The 18,753-nt window shown below is 34.6% G+C and overlaps 1 protein-coding gene across 2 annotated transcripts in view; it reads left to right on the forward strand.

The window, feature by feature from the left end:
- GRIK2 (glutamate ionotropic receptor kainate type subunit 2) overlaps positions 1 to 18,753 on the forward strand; it is a 515,180-nt gene that overhangs the window by 321,038 nt on the left and 175,389 nt on the right. For both annotated transcript variants that reach the window (XM_032215939.1, XM_032215938.1), the window contains exons 10-11: positions 105 to 311; positions 18,501 to 18,724. In XM_032215939.1, the coding sequence (XP_032071830.1) occupies positions 105 to 311; positions 18,501 to 18,724 (431 nt within the window). The remainder of the gene's footprint in view (positions 1 to 104; positions 312 to 18,500; positions 18,725 to 18,753) is intronic.

Here is an 18,753-nt window from a genome sequence, read left to right on the forward strand (position 1 = left end):
CTTGTATTAGGGAAAATCTTTTGAATTTTCATGATTTGTAAACATTTGTCTGTTAAAAAATAATCATTGCATTTTATTTCCTCTCTATTTATATTCTTTTTCAGGAAGAGCCATATGTGATGTTCAAGAAATCTGATAAACCTTTATACGGGAATGATAGATTTGAGGGATATTGTATCGATCTCCTTAGGGAACTATCAACGTTTCTTGGATTTACCTATGAAATTAGATTGGTGGAAGATGGGAAATATGGAGCCCGGGATGATGGTAGTGGACAATGGAATGGCATGGTTCGAGAACTAATTGATCATGTAAGTTACTTTAGAATTCATCTTTAGGAACTAAACTTAAGTTCTCACTTTGACTCCATAATTATTCAACAAGCAATTTGTGCAAGCTTTCCTAGAATAAAAAGTATTATTTTATATGATCTGTCATTTTTTACCTAACATTGTGTTATGGTGGATGGGATGAATCAGGTGTTTTCATCCTGGTACCAATATCTGTCTTTTTAGCTACAGACATCTTTATTTCTATACACAGAGCTGTGTACAGAAAATTAAAGTTGTAGTATCCTTCTTTATTTGTTGGAGAATTTTATGGAACTAGGCATTTGATGTTTGTTCTTCCACAATGTGGGATACTACAATCCAGAAACAACACTATCATGTGTCAACAATAGAATAGAATTCTTTTTTATATATTTTTATTGGTTTTTCCATCTATAACAGCTTTCAATCATCACATTAACATTGTTGTGTCATCATACCTGTATATATCGATCTTATAAAGAATAGAATTCTTTTTTGGCCAAGTGTGATTGGACACACAAGGAATTTGTCTTTGGTGCATATGCTCTCAGTGTACATAAAGAAAAATAAAATAGAGTATATTCATCAAGAATCATAAGATACAACACTTAGTGATAGTCATAGGTTACCAATAAGCAATCAAATTATACTAGGAAACAAAACAATATAAATTTTAAAGATACAAACAACATGGTTATAGTCATAAATGGAAAGAGATAGGTACTAGGAAGGAAGATAAGAAGAATAGTAATACAATCTTAGTAGATAATTTGATAGTGTTGTGGGGATTAGTTGTTAAGCAGAGTGATGGCATTTGGGGAAAAAACTGTACTTGTGTCTAGTTGTTCTGGTGTGCAGTGCCCTATAGTGTTGTTTTGAGAGTAGAAGTTGAAACAATTTATATCCAGGATGTGACAGGTCTGTAGATATTTTCACAGCCCTCTTTTTGATTTATGCAGTATATAGGTTCTCGATGGAAGGCAGGTGGTAGCAATATGTGTAGTTTTCATTTTTAAAGTTAATTGAAATTTTCCTCATATAAATATATTGACATACTGAGATAATGGTTAGAGGTTTGTCTGGGGCTGATTCTCTTATGCTATTGATGGTGGACAGGTAATGGTAATATCCCTGTAGAAACAAGTCCTTTTCCAATCCAATGTTAAGTTTGATCATTCAAAGCCTTTCTAGTAAGACCCTTCAGTTTCTCTGTTTCTTTGCCTAGCTACCACAATATTTTCATTTGGCCTTTTACATTTGTATTAACCCTTTTGGGGAACTCATTTGTAAATTAAAGTGCTTGAATAGTTAAGTGTGCATGATTGTGTACTTCAGGAACTTTAGGAACAAGGCCCTTTTTTCATATTATACTTTCTTCTGTTTCCAAGAGGTATCTTTATATATAGACACTTTATAATGTATGGTAGTGCTTTTCATTAGCATGTTCTGAGAAGTGTCCTGCTCCCTCCATTTAAAATATCATATATGAAATTTTAGATTAGACAGAAATATCAGTGTATAATGAAACAGCAGGGTAATTCAATGTGAGTCAAAACAGATATCATTACAAGCAATTGTTTAAAATCGAGTAAGTCAGGCATCCCTTCACTTCATTGCTTTTAAAACATATTCTCTCACTAGGTGGTACCAATTGAATCTGGTTTCCTGGAAACAAAATTTAGCCCCTATGAAAATTAGGTAATTGTCTTCAGCTTTTTTTGTGTTTTGTCAGATTTACATTTGCTTTAGAAAAACCCTCAATAGCAAGGCATCTGATCAAAAACATATAACAGGTAATAAAAGAAGAATTCTTAGAGCCTTTGCTATTTAATACAACAATAAAAAATGAAGTGGTTCTGTCATTCAAATAGATACTTTTCATTGGAAATAATGGAATTGTCAACCTTATTATTTTGATGGGGCAATCAATTATTTCCTTAGAGGCTTTCCAGTCTCATTAGACCATTTGAGACCTCTTTTTCAATTCTCAATCCAGTTATTCCTTAGATTCACTTGTGTGTAGGTGTGCGCACGGATGTGTGCGCCCATGTGCACGTGCATGCATGCACGCATGCACGCACACGCACACACATGGATATAGTCTCCTGTCAAACCTATTATCTTGGATTCTTAATTTTAAACTATAGTATATTACCAAAGAGAATTAATAGAATATTTAAGTTATATAAACTGTGTTTGATTTGAAATGTTGGCTGAATTTGAGATAAGCTGAATCACATATCTGAACGGACTGAAAGTGAGAGAAGCTGTACTAAAATATAAATTATAATTTTGTCCACATTTTCTGTAGCAAAAATAGTACAAATGATTTCTTTTCAAAGGTCAAACATCAAAAACAGTATGTCTTCTTTTTTTGTTTGAAAGCTACAAGCAAGAATAACCTGCTTTAGCATTTAGCTCCCAAATGCCTACATACATATTCTAATATGGCTTTTAGACAGTAATAATTGCAAGCTACTTTCAGAAATTAATTCTAACTCTAAAAAATGCCATCCTGTCTCTCTTATTTAAATCATAAAAGATTTAAATAATTCTAAATGATAACCTTTATAGTTAAAACTGTGGGAGGGATTGGAAATTAGAACAGCATAACATTTATTGATTTATTTATATCCCACCTTTATATTTTTATAAAATATAAAGGTAGGATATAAAATAATAACTTCAGCATACTATACATCACAACATCAAAAGAAGTTTCTACATCCAGTGGTGGGTTTCAGCCAGTTCGCCCCACTTTGAGAGAACCAGTTGTTAACTTTCTGAGCAGTTTGGTGAATTGGTTGTTGGAAGAAATCCTTAGGGCAGAGAACCGGTTGTTAAATTTTTTGAATACCATCACTGCCTACCTCAGTAGCTTTGGAAATGAATAGAACTGAAGAAGCTGCTTGAATAAGAAATGAAACATTTTCAAGGAAAACACCAAGAAAGTCTACTTGCCTTTTAAAAAGCAACTTTGGAAATAATAACAAACTAAAGAATATAAACTGGAAAATATACAAATTTATTTAAGAATAGTAATAGCTAAAATTAATACTCTTGGGGAAAATTTATTTTAAAATATTTTTTAAAAGTTTTGCATATAGGTATATTATAGTATAAGCATTTATGTGTGCATGGGCACACATGCATCTTTCAGTGCACACAAACAGCAGTACAAATCCTTAGAGATTCTTATTATAATGTATGTTATAATATACTTATCTATTAGATTTTTATCCTGCCTTTATTACTCATTATTTTGATAAATAACTCAAGATGGCCAACATACCTAGTACACCTTCATCCTCCTGTTTCTTCAGGAGCAACCAACTTTTGAGGTGGTTTGGCCAGAGAGAGAGAGAGAGAGAGAGAACAACTGGTAAACCAGCCACCTTTCATGCCTCAAATGGGACTAGAAGTCTCTCCAGCCTTCTAGCCTGATATCTTAATCTCTAGACTGTCTCTCTTCTACCTCCTTGCTGTTTCCTTCCTTCTTCCCCCTGTCCACAATACAATTTATATTTCCCTGTTTCACACAATCAGAAGTCAAAAAAACCTAGGTTGCTTCCTAATGAAAGACTTTCTTTAGTTAAAAGATATATACAACTCAGCTGGAGGGTGTAGGTTGTGCAACCAATTTCTCACATTGGTGAACACTTACACAAGTAATCAAATTGATTTATATCTCACCCTGAAGTGGTTGCTTTAAGTCAAGGGAGTGATTAATGAAGATGGTTATCAATACAGCCTCCCGAGCTCTTCTGGGTCTAGCTACCAAGCAATTTGTTTCAATTTGTCCCCATTTCTGCTTTTTTTTTTTTAAAAAAAATCACCTCTGTCTTTTTTCTTATCTGTGACACACACACACACACACACACACACACACACACACATCCTTTTGAATTAATGAACACCCCCCCCTACATTACCTAAATAGAAACACACACTATATACATCCATACACATATTTGTGTATTATATTATATGTATGTTATATATACATATATTATTATACTATACAGTATGTATATTATATATACTACATTATAATATAATGTAATGTAATCAATGATAACATGGCAGAGCATAGCATAACATAGCACAGTATAGCATAGCATAACATAACATAACATAACATAACATAGGGAAAATAGGTGGAGAAATGTGTATTAGGAATGGTAATCTGGGTAATTAGGAACAAATGCAGGTTTGCACAAACGTCATGGTTTTCAAGCATTGTAAAGGTAGTTGTGGTAAATTAAAAATAGAAATTATTAACTATTCTGTTTCTGTCACTGTTTTTGGTAAAACAGTACCAATCATGTAGGCCACTTCCTATCTAACATATTTCCCTGATTAATTTGTGTAGGACCAAATTAAGCATCTTCTATTCCTCTTGACTTCCTGTCCAAGTAAAGCTTTGATTCTGACCTGGGCAGATCCTGTGAAAGCCATAAATAGTGCTGGCCATATGTTGAGCAATATGTCCTTTATGACTCAGGTAACATGATAATAAAGTATTCTCATTGGATTTTAATTCCACGCTGGCCCAGAAAAATAAACATTTGCACATTTGACAACTGCATTTGTGCTTGGCAAGTGTCATGTCTCACAGCACTTTCTTTTTAATAAGTCATGGTTGAGAACGACCAATTATAATTCCTAATACCTCAGCTTTTTTTCAATTATACTTAAGGACACTTTGGTATATCTTTATACGGCAATTGTCATTGCATTTATTTTATTAAGTGAAAATAACTTAATTGTAAACAGAAACCTATTCTTGTGTCAAGCAACTTCAGAATTTTTTTGGTTTACTTCTAACTTGCATTTCAGGCCTAGCTGATTAAATGTGTTAATCAAATTCATGGTGAATAGCCTGGAATTGGTTAAGTGGGTTACCAACCAGATCTACCGTAGATACTTCAGCATGAAGTTGATTTTCACTTCTGTTTTGTGTTCTTTAATGAGCTTGTGATTGAATGAAAGAAATGGTATGACCAAGTTGATTTTCTTCCACTTTTCAACATCTTCCAGTACCATTGTTCATCCATTCTCCTTTGGATTAAGGAATTGGGAACTAGATTCACTTAGCGCTTTTGTTTCAAATAACCGTCTGAATGAATCTTCCTGAACTTTGGAATATTATGAATATTGAATTCCAATATTCAAAATTTCTTCATTTTCCATTCTTATGAATCTAAGAGCCAGAAAAACATGGCTTTGGAATAAAGAAATAAAGTTAATCCAAATAAGAATAGCTTGACAGAGATGGTTTTAGCCTTCATGTTTTTCTTGGCAGCAAAATAGAAATATTTAAATAAAAAACAGATAACACAACAGTAAAAACAGTAACACCATCAGTTATTTAATAAGTCACAATCAGAGAAGCCAATAAAAAGTAAAGAGGAAAATGAAGAGAACGATCCACAAGTAGATAACTTTAATTTAATTTAGTGTAATGTAATACAACATACTTTTAGTAGAAGACTTTCTACTCTACATTAAAAGTGTGCACTAAAAGGGAGACATTACTACAAGGAATGCTCACATATTTACAGTAATAGTTCTTATCAAAAAGTCAAGTATATAGCTCTATATGGAAACAGGTGATTCCTTATTGAATCAAATTCTGAGCCATTTATAAATCAGCACCAACAGTTGTACAGCTGATCAATAGCCAGAGAAGTCTTCAGCATAGCTAATGTATGTGCATTCTAAGGAACTCCAATGACTAACCTAGCTAGAGGACTCTATAGTAACTGCAATCTGTAAAACAAATTCTCAAGCAAAGTGCCATGTGGAGTATATTACAGTAATTCATCCCTGGGGTTACCAGTATATAAAATGCTGTGGTAAGTCCTGCTCTGCCCAGGAAAAGTTGCAGTTGATAAAAAATTGAAATTGTTCCCAAAAGCTTCTTAAGTTTTTAATAGCAAATTCTCTAGAAGAATTCCCTTGAAGGGAAAGCAATGCCATCTAGAATAACTAATTTCTTTTGGAAGATGAGGTCCTTGGTGCTCTTTGAGCTTGGCTGTTTTCTCTTGGAACCACTTCTTTATCAGTCATCAGCCTTAAGCATATTTGTTCTAATCTAGCCCACCATTGTCATACCAAGTCATACCAAGTGGTAGAAATGAGATATTTTAGCTGATCTGGAGAAGCTAAGAAGAGTTAATTTATTTTGTACTTGGCTGGAGAACTGTTAAGAAATACTAATATATAAAAATATAGGGCAGGAACATCTCAGAAAACAGCCATATTAAAATACTTCTGTATTACTGCCATGAAAATTACGTAGATGTATCTACGGAGTCAGCAAGAATCATGTTTGATAGGAAAGGATCTTGAACTTTAACCAGCAGTACTATCACCACCGTTATGTTGCATTAATTTTAAATTCTTTAGATGTCTTAGTTTGGATACAATGTTAAACAATTTTCTATGTCAACCAATTGTATGCATAATATTTAATTGTTAATTTATTAGTTTGATATTCTTCCTTTCCCCCTCCTCAGTATCCTAAAACTTTGCTGAACTCATATCAACCAATCAACCAATCTCTATAGACCAATGGAGTCAAACTGATGTCTCGCAGGCCAGATGCATCATGCATAGGCCATACCCACTCCAGCTCCGCAAAGGGAAAAAAAGGTCACGATACATCACATATGATGTATCATGATGCTGCGAGTTTGTGCTATAGGCTATGATATGCCCCCCTTTCCATTTCCATTTCACATCTATTGCATTTCATTTCAGATTGTTCATAAACAATTTTTTGTTTTAGTCTTTTCCTTTTTGGGGGAGAATTTCTTCTTGGAATTTTCATTTCTTCTTCAAATTTTCAATTTGCATTGTTGCATCTTCTCTGCTGTGCGGTCCTTATAATAGTTCGGCTTAATATTTTGGGGGGAGGGAGTTTTGAAAAAAAAGAAGCCAAAGAACGGATAGGAATGGTATAGAGAATAAGAATGATGACCTTGATGGAGAAACCGTTGCCTAAACAAAAAGCAGATACTGTCGCCTAAACCAAAGGGCCTGAAGCATTAAAAAATACCCTAAAAATAACAGAGCTGTCAGATAACATTTAGAAGTGGCTCAATTATTGTCAGCCTCTTGAAATAGACCAGACTAGCAAACCAAAGTTTTGAATGCTATTATATAAGCTATTGTAAAGTTTTATTATTTATTTATCTAATTTATATAGATGTTACAAGCAAAAGGATTTGGGTGGTGTACAGCAAAACTGAAAGAACAAATATATAAAAAAAAACATTTAAATTATCCAGAAGCAGATAAAACAAGAATAATAGAGGAAGGAATGTTAAAACTAATGGTGCCAGCTCACTAGTTCACCCATCTCTTGGGGATCCCTGGCTGATTGGCACAACAGGTCTTGAGGGCCTCTTGGAAGTCGAGAAGCAATGAGGTCATCCCCACATTTGGGTGGGAGGGAGAAGCAGAAGATTCCACAGCACAGGAACCACAGCAGAAAAACGCACAGTTGCAGATTATAGATGAAAGGACTACAAAACAAAAATTGCACAGTACAAAATAGAAGACTATAGAGCTACAGTGAAATAATAGAAACCATAGAGACGATAGGGTAATGTTATAGATAATAGAGCTATTGAGATAGGATTAGGACCTATCGAGTAAAATAATTAGGTTTCAGACATAGTAAGAAACAAAATTATTATTATATGCAAAGGGAAAAAATGTAATATTTTTCTGAAAAAGAACTCCCTTTGTACATAATTTGTTTGTTTCTCTATCTCTGTTTGCTATCATCTCATAAATGAATATTATGGTTTCATGCCCCCCTCTTCCGCTAGTCACATCTCTTCTTTCCCTGGAGGAGGCAGTGTTGTTTTTTATTTGCCTCATCACTTATTTTAACAGGGATGTATACTTTTTAATATATATACGTATATATTTCGACTCCCCCTGCTTTTCTGTTAATTCTGTCCTTTTCTTTAACAACATGCAACCTTCCATTAATATAATCTCATCATGTGAATCATCCCAGTGTTATTTCTTTTAAATCACATTTGCTCTAGTTTATTCCTCAGCATTAGTATATGGACAATGAGAAGCACAAAATTGATGAGTCCATACACCTTTGCTGAGCTTTTGTTTCTATCAGCCACAGGGTACTTTTGAAAGCCCTGAATATGTACATTTAAAACTCTGAAAATATAAATTATATTGCATAGAATTTATTTATTAAATTTGTTTGCCACCCATCTCACCTAAGGCCAATCTTAAGATAAAAGAATTAAATATAACAATTCAGTAAATATTATGTATTTTATATTTAATATATAAAAATATAAAATATAATAAACATGCATGCAGATATCATCTATACCAAGGAGGAGGTTAAACATAGAATTCTCTGAAGATTGCAGTCGACTTCTGTCTATAAACAAAATTTTGCGTAAGAATGAAATAATAAAAAAGAACGGTGTCATCTAACATTAATGTTGATAACTACTGAATATTTTTTCAGAGCTATTTTCTTGCCATTTAGCTTTTGTTTGTTTAATATGGATTGATATAGATCGCCCAACTATATCACTTATTAACCATAAATGGTGTAAATGGTTAGATGGGCATCAGGCATTCAAACATCAATATAAACTGAAACAGAATCTGAGTGTTTGTGCTCAATTTTGTCTTTACATTAGTTGCTTTTTAAAATTATTTCATAATGCTTATTTTATTACTGTATTTTTCAAGCTGTGCATAATTGTTTCCTTTCACTGTATGTCTTAGCTCTTTAAAGCTACCTGTTCAGATTGTGTTTGCATGTTGTGCCGCACAAATTATTTAACATCAGTTTTAGCATGATTGCTTTATGCCTGAACTTTGTCTCTACAGGAAACCATTATCAATTATATTAAATTAAACATTTTATGTTAGCTTTTGGAGATTTATTAAGACATATCTCCAAAGGCTAACTTATCAAATCATTAGTCATTGTTCTTTCTTGATCACATTTGAGTCAACTGTTAATTTTTAGCCATTTGCACTTTATTTATTTTTTTATTCTGGAGTACTGTGGTATATATAAATATGATAGTGCCAGATATTCTCTTTGGGAACTACTTTTTTAAAAAAACAAATCTTGTTCAAGTTGCCAATGCAGTGATATTCCTGTTCTTCTTGCCCTGATACCCATTGGCTGGGTATAGGAAATGTATTATATAGATATGTAATAAATCAGAAAAGAATGCTCTAACGTTTTACATTGTATAGTCCAATTGTATCAGAGTCTTACTTTTTAAAATCTTCAGTGCTATTTTTTATAACTCAAACAAGCCAATTGATTTTGCCATTACTAGATTGACTTTGGTGATGGCAAGCAGTCTCTAATGTATCTTTTACCCACTGCACGCAAGCCAAAGCTTTGTTTTAACGTTGCATTATTGTGCTCTGAGGAATTTAAAAGACTCTTACTATCATGTACATTTATTTTGAACAATCAAGTTCTGTGTCAGTTGAAAGAAGAGATTTGTCTTGCATTTCCAAACATAAATTTCTTCAGATTTCACAGTAGACATGCAGTTTGGGATAAATCTAATTTCAGGAATTCGATTAAAGATTTGCACTTTTGAGGACAATTCAGGGTGAGCCTACCAGGCGCTTTGACATGAGTGGGATATGGGGAGTCAGAATGATGCTAGCCCTGACCTTGTTTATGTTCATGAATGCCCAGGAAGAGTAGAACTTGCATCACAAAACTGTGATTATGCTTTCATCATTCTGACAAATCTTTGTTCAACATTTGTCAATGAATCACTGGTTCCTTTGGCGCCAATATCTATTTATATATTAGATTGATATGCTGCTTTGTTTATGGTTTCATTTGCATATCTTTCCCACTGTTTTCATTGAAGCACATAGAATGTTAATAGAAAGAAACTTTAAAAAAAAATTAGTTGTAGGTATTGTTATACTTTATAAGATCTGCAGTTATCCATACAAATTCTTTTTTTAAAAAAAATAAATATACCAAAATATATTTGCTTACTATATCAATTCATGTTAATTAATTTAAAACCAATTATTTTAATGCATATATGCTGCTGTTCTGCCAATAATGTGGCTGGCTAGTTTGCAAGCTAGAACCAAAGTCACTACTGACTAGATTATTCCAAGAAAATCCCAACCTTACTGAGAAGAGTTGTGTGCAAGTATTTGTATCAATTCCTATGGATGTGTAGATACAGGAATGGAAGATGCAAATTCTGAGCAAGGCAAAGAATTGCTTAGATTGGCCTTCATTGTTTATTATGAAACTGCATGAGTTGGGCATTATAAACATACTGATGGTGCCAAACTCCGAAACTCTGCATAAACCTTAACAGCAGTGAGGGTCAGGATGGATTCCCCCACAAAAAACCACTGCAAGCCTGTAGTTATTTGTTAACAAAAACCAGCCACCAACACCTTCTGAAAATTTCCTCTAAGAAAGATTGGAACTATCATAAACAGTTGACTGTTGCACTAATTTGGTGTCTCTTGGGCAGGACTCATGATTCAAAAAGCAGGCAGCAGTTGTAGCTGGGAAAGCCTTTGCTTAGCTTTGTATAATATGCCTTTTATATCCCTTCCTGGACAGTCACTCTTACCTTAGTCATTTCCTGCATGGACTATTGTAACATGGTCTACATGGGCTTATCCTTGAAAAGTATCTGAAAGCTTTAGCTGATACAGAATGTGGCTGCAAGAATAATCTTGGGCTCCCTTAGGATGGCACATGTAACACCTCCGCTGCATGAACTGTATTGGGTACAAGTTTGTTTCTGGGTCCAAATCATTGATTATGACCTTTAAAGCCCTACAGGGCAGGCTGGCAGGTTACCTGCAGAATCATCTTTGTCCCATTATATCAGCCATTATGCAGGTCAGGTAGGAAGGGTTTATTGCAGATGCTGCCAGTTAAAGAATTTCAATTGGTAAACTCCAGGAAGAGACCATTGCTCTGCCATTGCCCCTAGCCTTTCGAGTATTCTCCCACCAGAGTGGACACTGGCTCCCACTCTCTTTCCCTTTGGAAATCCCTGAAGACTTGGCCTTCCTTTCCATAACTAAATTAAATATTGGGGAAGAATGAATCAACCAGACCACTGCTTGTTTAATTGTTACAAGTCTGTGAATTTAATCATTGTTCTTAGACAATGATTAGATAGATATTTATATTTTTCATTAATGCTGATTTATGGATATCTAAATGCTCCTTTATATAGCTTTTTCTTTCATTGTATTAAAGTTCTAAGCATTATTATTTAGTAAGTATTGGTAAGAGAATACCTGAAGTACATCAAAATAACCTTTTAAGATTGCATTTATTCTCATTTTATACATCATTAACTTATTCTAATGCGATTGAGTACAGCAGAATAGTGAATACTGCAAACAACAACAACAGCAACGCTTACCTCTACTGAATTACTAAAAACACAAATACATGGTTGATAATTCTGGACTCATGAGACCAGTTACATTGTATGGTGTTATTCTGTATATCTAAACGATTTTAATAACTTTACACTAACAATTAAAGTAGTTTGGAAACACATTTCAATTATTTATATTTTTCTAAATCTGAAAATTAGCTTAATCTGAATTTTTTAAAAAGATTAATGGTATTTTGTAGCTATATAAATAGCAAATCATTTTATCAATAGATGAAATTAGACTAATCTGTACTTAAATAGGAGATGGGACATATGTTAAGATGCTTACAAGAGACTAAGTTGTAAGAGGCAATTTGGTCTAGTGGTAAAGAGACCAGGCCAGAAACAGGAGACTGTTAATTGTAGTCCTGCCTTAGGCATGAAACCAGCTGGGTGACTTTGGCCAGTTACTTTCTGTCTGCCACCTTGAGTTATTTATAAAAATAATAAAAGCAGGTTGAAAGAATGATACGAATAAATAGTTTTGCAGTCTGTAATGGAATAGCCTAGGGCTATCCCTTAAAAAAATAGGAAAATATTTGGTATTTATAACTCTCCAAACTACCAATTGAAACAATCTGTTTCATGTTTAAAATATTTGAACATTTTTTTCTTTATATAACAATGGATATTTTTATGGTAGCTACTGGCAGCAAACATATCATATGGTTATTCTGTGCATATTTTCTTAGTATATAGCTAGATCTTTAGCTATTATAACAGTTTTGATAACAAGTCATATTGAAACTATTGTACTGGAACCTACTGCTGTATAAAAATGATGATCATAATGGGAAATATCACTGAGTTTATAGATATGTATGGAAGTCCTAACATTGTCAATGTCATTCACTTTGTTAAGAAAGTGGGCTAAACAGAACCTAAACCTTTATTTTGTAATCCCAAATAGATATAAAGGAAGAAAACTGGGTTCTGTTTCTGAATAGGTTATTAGAGAGCTAGTTTGGTCCAGGGCAGCAGCCCCTAACCTTTTGGGCACCAGGGACTAGTTGCATGGAGAAAGGTTTTTCCACGGACCAGAGGGGACATGGTTTTGCATGGTACCTGTATCTGCAGATGGAGTTCACTTGTTTGCGTGGCCTGGTTGCTGGCATCCCATGGACTGGTGCAGGTCCATGGACTGAGGGTTGGGGATTCTTGGTCTAGTGTTTAAGGTACCAGGCTAGAAATTAAGAGAGTGTGAGTTCAAGACCAACCTTAGCCATGAAAGCCAAGCTGGGTGACCTTGGGCCACTTATCCTTCTTCAGCCCAACTCACATCACAGGGTTGTTGTAGTTGTGGTGGGTAAAAAAGGATAAGGGAGATATGTTGGATATGTTTGCTGCCTTGAGTTGTTTGTGAAAATAATAAAGGCAGGATACAAATAAATTAGCTTTTCCATTATCCCAAAGGTACTTTTTTGGCAAGTGCAGGCAACTGTATTTTCTGGTTTTTCTTTGAAGACAGTTTGCTTCTCATCCAAGAAGCTTCTTCAGTTCTTACTTGATGATGGGGAATGGAAGGAATTATACTCCTTACAGACAGCTGGGCATTTGCATTCTTTAAGTGGGTTGTTAAGGTCACCTGGAGGTTTATCTGTGTTATTAGGGTCGCCTGAGTGGTGCAAATTGGTGTTCAGCCTTCTTGGAGCTGTTGATCCACACAAATGTGCACAACTCAGATGACCCTGATGACACAGATAAATCTCCAGGTGACCTTAACGACTGGCTAAAATAATGCAAATGTCCAGCTGTCTGCAAACTGTATAAATCCCTCCATTCCCCATAATCCAATCAGAGCTGAGGAAGCTTTTTTGATGAGAAACAAAATGTACTCAAAGAAAAACCAGAAAATCCAGTTGCCTCTTGTAAAAAAAGCATCTTTGGGACAACCATGACCTGGGTGACTGAGAATCTCCATAGACATTACCATTACTGATTAGTGAGAATACACAGAAACTCTATGTTGGGTTCTCAGTCTAGAATCAGACATCATGATTCATAGATATAGCAGTGTGTACTACATAGTGATCTGAACTCCCTTTGGATAATTTGCAACACAGGTTTACCTTGACTAGAGAACTTGTTATACTGACAACAAAGGTTCATATTGTCAAGATGATGGTTTTCCCAGTTGTAACATATGGTAATAAAAACTGAAGCATCAGAAAATTGTTGCCTTTGAATTATGCTGTTGGAAAAAAAAATGTTTGAGAAGACCTTCTACTGCAAAAAACCCGATAATGCAATAATAGATGATGTAAAGCAGTCCTTGCTGTAAGAACTAACCATGAAACTGAAATTTAAATATTTTTAAAGAAAGAATGGGCAGGTGAAAATAATTGAATGCACTTTTGATGTCTGGAAAAATCAAAAATGTTGTGAAAAAAATGCTGGTTAGATACTGTCATTGAGGCCTATAGCATGAGAATTCAAAGAAGCACTTACTGATGCACATTGCTGGCAAATGAATGATATGAAAATATATGAAAATATAAATAATATGAACATAACAGAAACCATCATAGAATAAATTCCAATTCCAAACCTTCATAGAATAAATGATTTCACCTGCATTTTTTTCCAGTAACTGGAAGAGATGACTGTAGAGACCTGTTCTCAGTACTTGTTTTTCCATTTAGTCCTACATGTGAAGGAATGTCGCAGTGTCAATTGACTCTAGATTAGTGTTCATTAGTAGAGCAAATGGATTAAGATATTATTGTATTTTCTGCCAAGGACATATAAATCTTGGTTTTTAGTTAGTATTTTATGCGTATGGTTTTTACTGACATATTGACCAAATAAATGCAATAAATTTATCTTAGTTCCCTTCAGTTTAAGTAAACTTAACTTCCTTAAACTAGTAAAATGGGCATAATTTTAGATTTTTATATATTTCTCATTAGCCTTGAGCAAAGTACAGGGTCAGAGTCAAGTTAGAAGGCAGATGGGCTTATTTTTGCCTCTCTGTGCTGATTTCAAATTGCATCTAAATGATTAGTTTACACATCTTTATGCAAAACAAATAAAAGCTCCATAGCTGCAATTTATTCCTGTACACAGAATTGCACAGCAAAACGAAGGGGGGGGGGGGAACTATTTAGAATAGATGACATTCATTTGGTTTTCTTTTAATTCTGTACACTGATGTTCAATTAAACATTAGTAGAGTTGCAGCATAAGCCATTACAGAGTAATGCTTGTTTTCCTTATTCAAGTCATATTGAACAACTAAATATTACACATTCTGATGAGCTTTAATATATGCATGCCATGATCTGCTGGTAATTTACTTGTTTAACTGAATCAACATTTTTTTTTCCTTTCTGCTTTGTTTCTTTGTATTTTATATTTTAAAAGAAAATCCCAGATTTATCATCCCAGGGAATAGTTTATAACATGAACAGTGTGATCAACAAAGGATTTAAGAATAAAAATGTGGTGAATGGATACATTAAACGTTCTTTGCCCCCCCCCCCAATCTACGGACATGCCCTTCTAGAATATTAGGGAACCCTCCAATATTTATCATAATAGTGTGCAAAATATCACTCAACTACTCTCTCTTTTCCTGGAAGCCATATATAGTTGGTATGGTCAATAATAGACCTCCCATAGAGCTCACACAAGGGACACGGTAGCTCAGTGGCTAAGATGCTGAGCTTGTTGATCAGAAAGATTGGCAGTTTGGTGGTTCGAATCTTTAGTGCTATGTAACGGAGTGAGCTCCCGTCACTTGTCCTAGCTTCTGTCAACCTAGCAGTTGCATAGAATTTATTTATTAAATTTGTTTTCCACCCATCTCACCTCAGGCCAATTTTAATATAATAAATTAAATATAACAACACAGTAAGTATATATATTTTATATTTATTATATAATAAATATAAAATATATATTATAAAAATAAGGGTCGCAGTGGCTCACTGGCTAAGATGCTGAGCTTGTCAATCAGAAAGGTTGGTAGTTCGAATCCCTAGCACCATGTAATGGAGTGAGCTCCTGCTACTTGTCCCAGCTTCTGCCACCCTAGCAGTTCGAAAGCATGTAAAAATGCAAGTAGAAAAATAGGAACCACCTTTGGTGGGAAGGTAACAGCGTTCCGTGCACCTTAGGTGTTTAGTCATGCTGGCCACATGACCATGGAGACGTTTTCGGATAGCGCTGGCTCTTTGGCTTTGAATCGGAGATTAGCACCACTCCCTAGAGTCGGGAACGACTAGCACACATGTGCGAGGGGAACCTTTATCTTTACCTTTAGAGTTCACAGAACTTCCTTAGTAATACTTTTTTTTGTAAAAAAAAACAAGGCTTCTCTTCAAACTATTCCATGCCTGCCAAGCTGTCAAATCTTACTTAAATTCAAATTAGGGAATGTATTATTGATTTGATTTGATTTGATTTGTCTTGTATGCCGCCCACTCCCGAAGGACTCTGGGCGGCTCACAATAGACAAGGGAAAGGGGGAAAACTAGACAAAGACAACACTTTAAAAACAAAACCACAACATTCACAATTTCCGTGGGGCTGGATATTTCACAGGCCCCCCGGCCAGCTGGAGCAGCCAGGACTTGGTGGCTTTGCGGAAGGCCGGGAGGGTAGTAAGGGTCCGGATCTCGACAGGGAGATCATTCCAGAGGGCTGGAGCTGCAACAGAGAAGGCTCTGTACTCTGCATTTACTTCTGGTATTTAGGCTTTAATATGTGTACATTGACTTAGGATAATGTAGATAAGAACATTATATCACCTCGTTGTACGATGAACTTTAAGTACAAATAAGGCAGTGGACCAATAAAGCTCTGCCAACATTTCTGTATGTAAATTGGGAAAGGTCTATATTGCATACATTCTTTAAAAGCCTTAACATTAAACGTGGCAGAACGCAAGAGCAGATAAATGTTATACTTAAATTTTGGAGCAATATGGAGCTCATTTATGAACTACGACTTGATCAACGCTCGCTAATTTAAAAACCATGGCTTAGAGTGATGTGTGAAACTAGTCTCCAAAACAGGGATGGGCAACTGAAATATGCCACTGCTAAAGAATATATATGAGGCAGTGGGAGCTTTATAGGGACAAGGGATTGTTCACCCTTCCTGTATTTCCAGGATATTTTCATTTCCTTTTTTTTTTTAAAGGCAGGGAATGACAATTTATATAGAGTTACGTGCATCATTGTTGTTAAAAGAAGAGGGCTTATTAAGTCAGAACAGACGCTATTTTTTAAATATATTTTGAGGCTGCAGACATTATAACTTGCCAAGTATTGTGCATGGTAACAGAGGTCTAAATCAAAATGTCAGCAAGGATGTGATTCAAAGTAATTAACTGTCTGGTGAAAAATATTATCTGATACACAGAGAAAATCTTTGTTATTTATATTTTGTAGAGAATGAGTGACCCTGAAAAACATTCATGTAAATCAAGATGGTATCATATTTTAAATTATAAATAGACATATTCTAAAGTGAAAATGGCAGAACTTTACCAAAATGTTGTGATAATCTTTCATAATCTGGATAAAGTTGGACCTATTTTCTATTTCAAATTTGTTACTCATCGAGTCACCATCATGCAGCCCACCATCAAGTATACCATCAAGGAAGGGCATAAGACAGAGGCCATGGGCTGCAATCCATTTGCTTTAAAATTATTAATATTCATAAATATTGAGCCCTTGGTGCTAGTTTTATATATTTACATTAGAATCTTTTTCAGTGCAAAATGAGGGAACTTGAGCTGTCTGGCTTATAGTTCATTGAGTTAGTTTTCTTATCACAATGTTACTTACGTTTCCTCAAACCCATGTTTTGGGAACATAACCTACATATTTTTTTTAAATATATTTTCATGAGCTTTCCCATATATCTTCAACTTTTGCCATATATACAGATTTCTGATAGAAGTGTTTTTGAAAATATTCTGATGATTTGGACTATTCTTTTCAATTTTGACCTTGAGTTGCTGTATCAGAGGCTCAGAAAGAATCAAATAAAAGCAATTTATTGCATACTAAAAATATAATCAAAACATTGTACTTATCCAATAAATAAAAGCAATATATTGCCAAAACTAACCTATACAAATAATATGTTCCCCCCAAATAACCAAATGTTCAACAATTATTGCATGAAGGTTAACATATTCTACATGTTTCATCTTAGATGACATGGCATGCTTCCTGAGGGAGGCTGATTTTAGCTAGTTAGGTACAAAATAGAACGGTCTTCACCCAGGCATATCTAAGAGGGGTGACAGAAAAATCATAACAGAATAAAGATTAAGTTTAATAAAACTATCAGCATATAAATTTATCACACCTTATATTTCTGAAATGGTTTTCCAACATATTTAAAAAAACAATCAAAATTCTTGTGTAGTATGAAACAGTAGAAATAATTCCACCTATATTTTCCTATATATTTTTCTGTGCAGTGTTAACTTCATTTGTCAACACTTATGTTCAGAACTCTTCAGGGAAAAGTAACTGTAAATGTTGACCATTTTATCAGAGTAGGAAGAGGAGAAGGACAAAAGCAGGGTTTTAAATTTCAGCATACTTGGTACCAAGACAGATTTCCAAATGTAAAGTCTTATTTAATTTGTTTGCCTACTTCTTCCCACTGCTTTTGACTTACCATCTATTCTCTCTGTGTCTCTTTCTCTCTCTCTCTTTCTTTCTCTCTCTTTCTCATTTTCCTTTGCAAACAGAAAGCTGACCTTGCAGTTGCACCCCTGGCAATTACGTATATTCGAGAGACGGTCATCGACTTTTCCAAGCCCTTTATGACTCTCGGAATAAGTATTTTGTACCACAAGCCCAATGGTACAAACCCGGGTGTCTTCTCCTTCCTGAATCCTCTCTCCCCTGATATCTGGATGTATATTCTGCTGGCTTACTTGGGTGTCAGTTGTGTGCTCTTTGTCATAGCCAGGTAACATGTCATACCTTGTGATTTTTTTG

The sequence above is a fragment of the Thamnophis elegans genome, chromosome 4 (genome assembly GCF_009769535.1).
Source record: "Thamnophis elegans isolate rThaEle1 chromosome 4, rThaEle1.pri, whole genome shotgun sequence".
NCBI classification, from domain to species: Eukaryota; Metazoa; Chordata; class Lepidosauria; order Squamata; family Colubridae; genus Thamnophis; species Thamnophis elegans.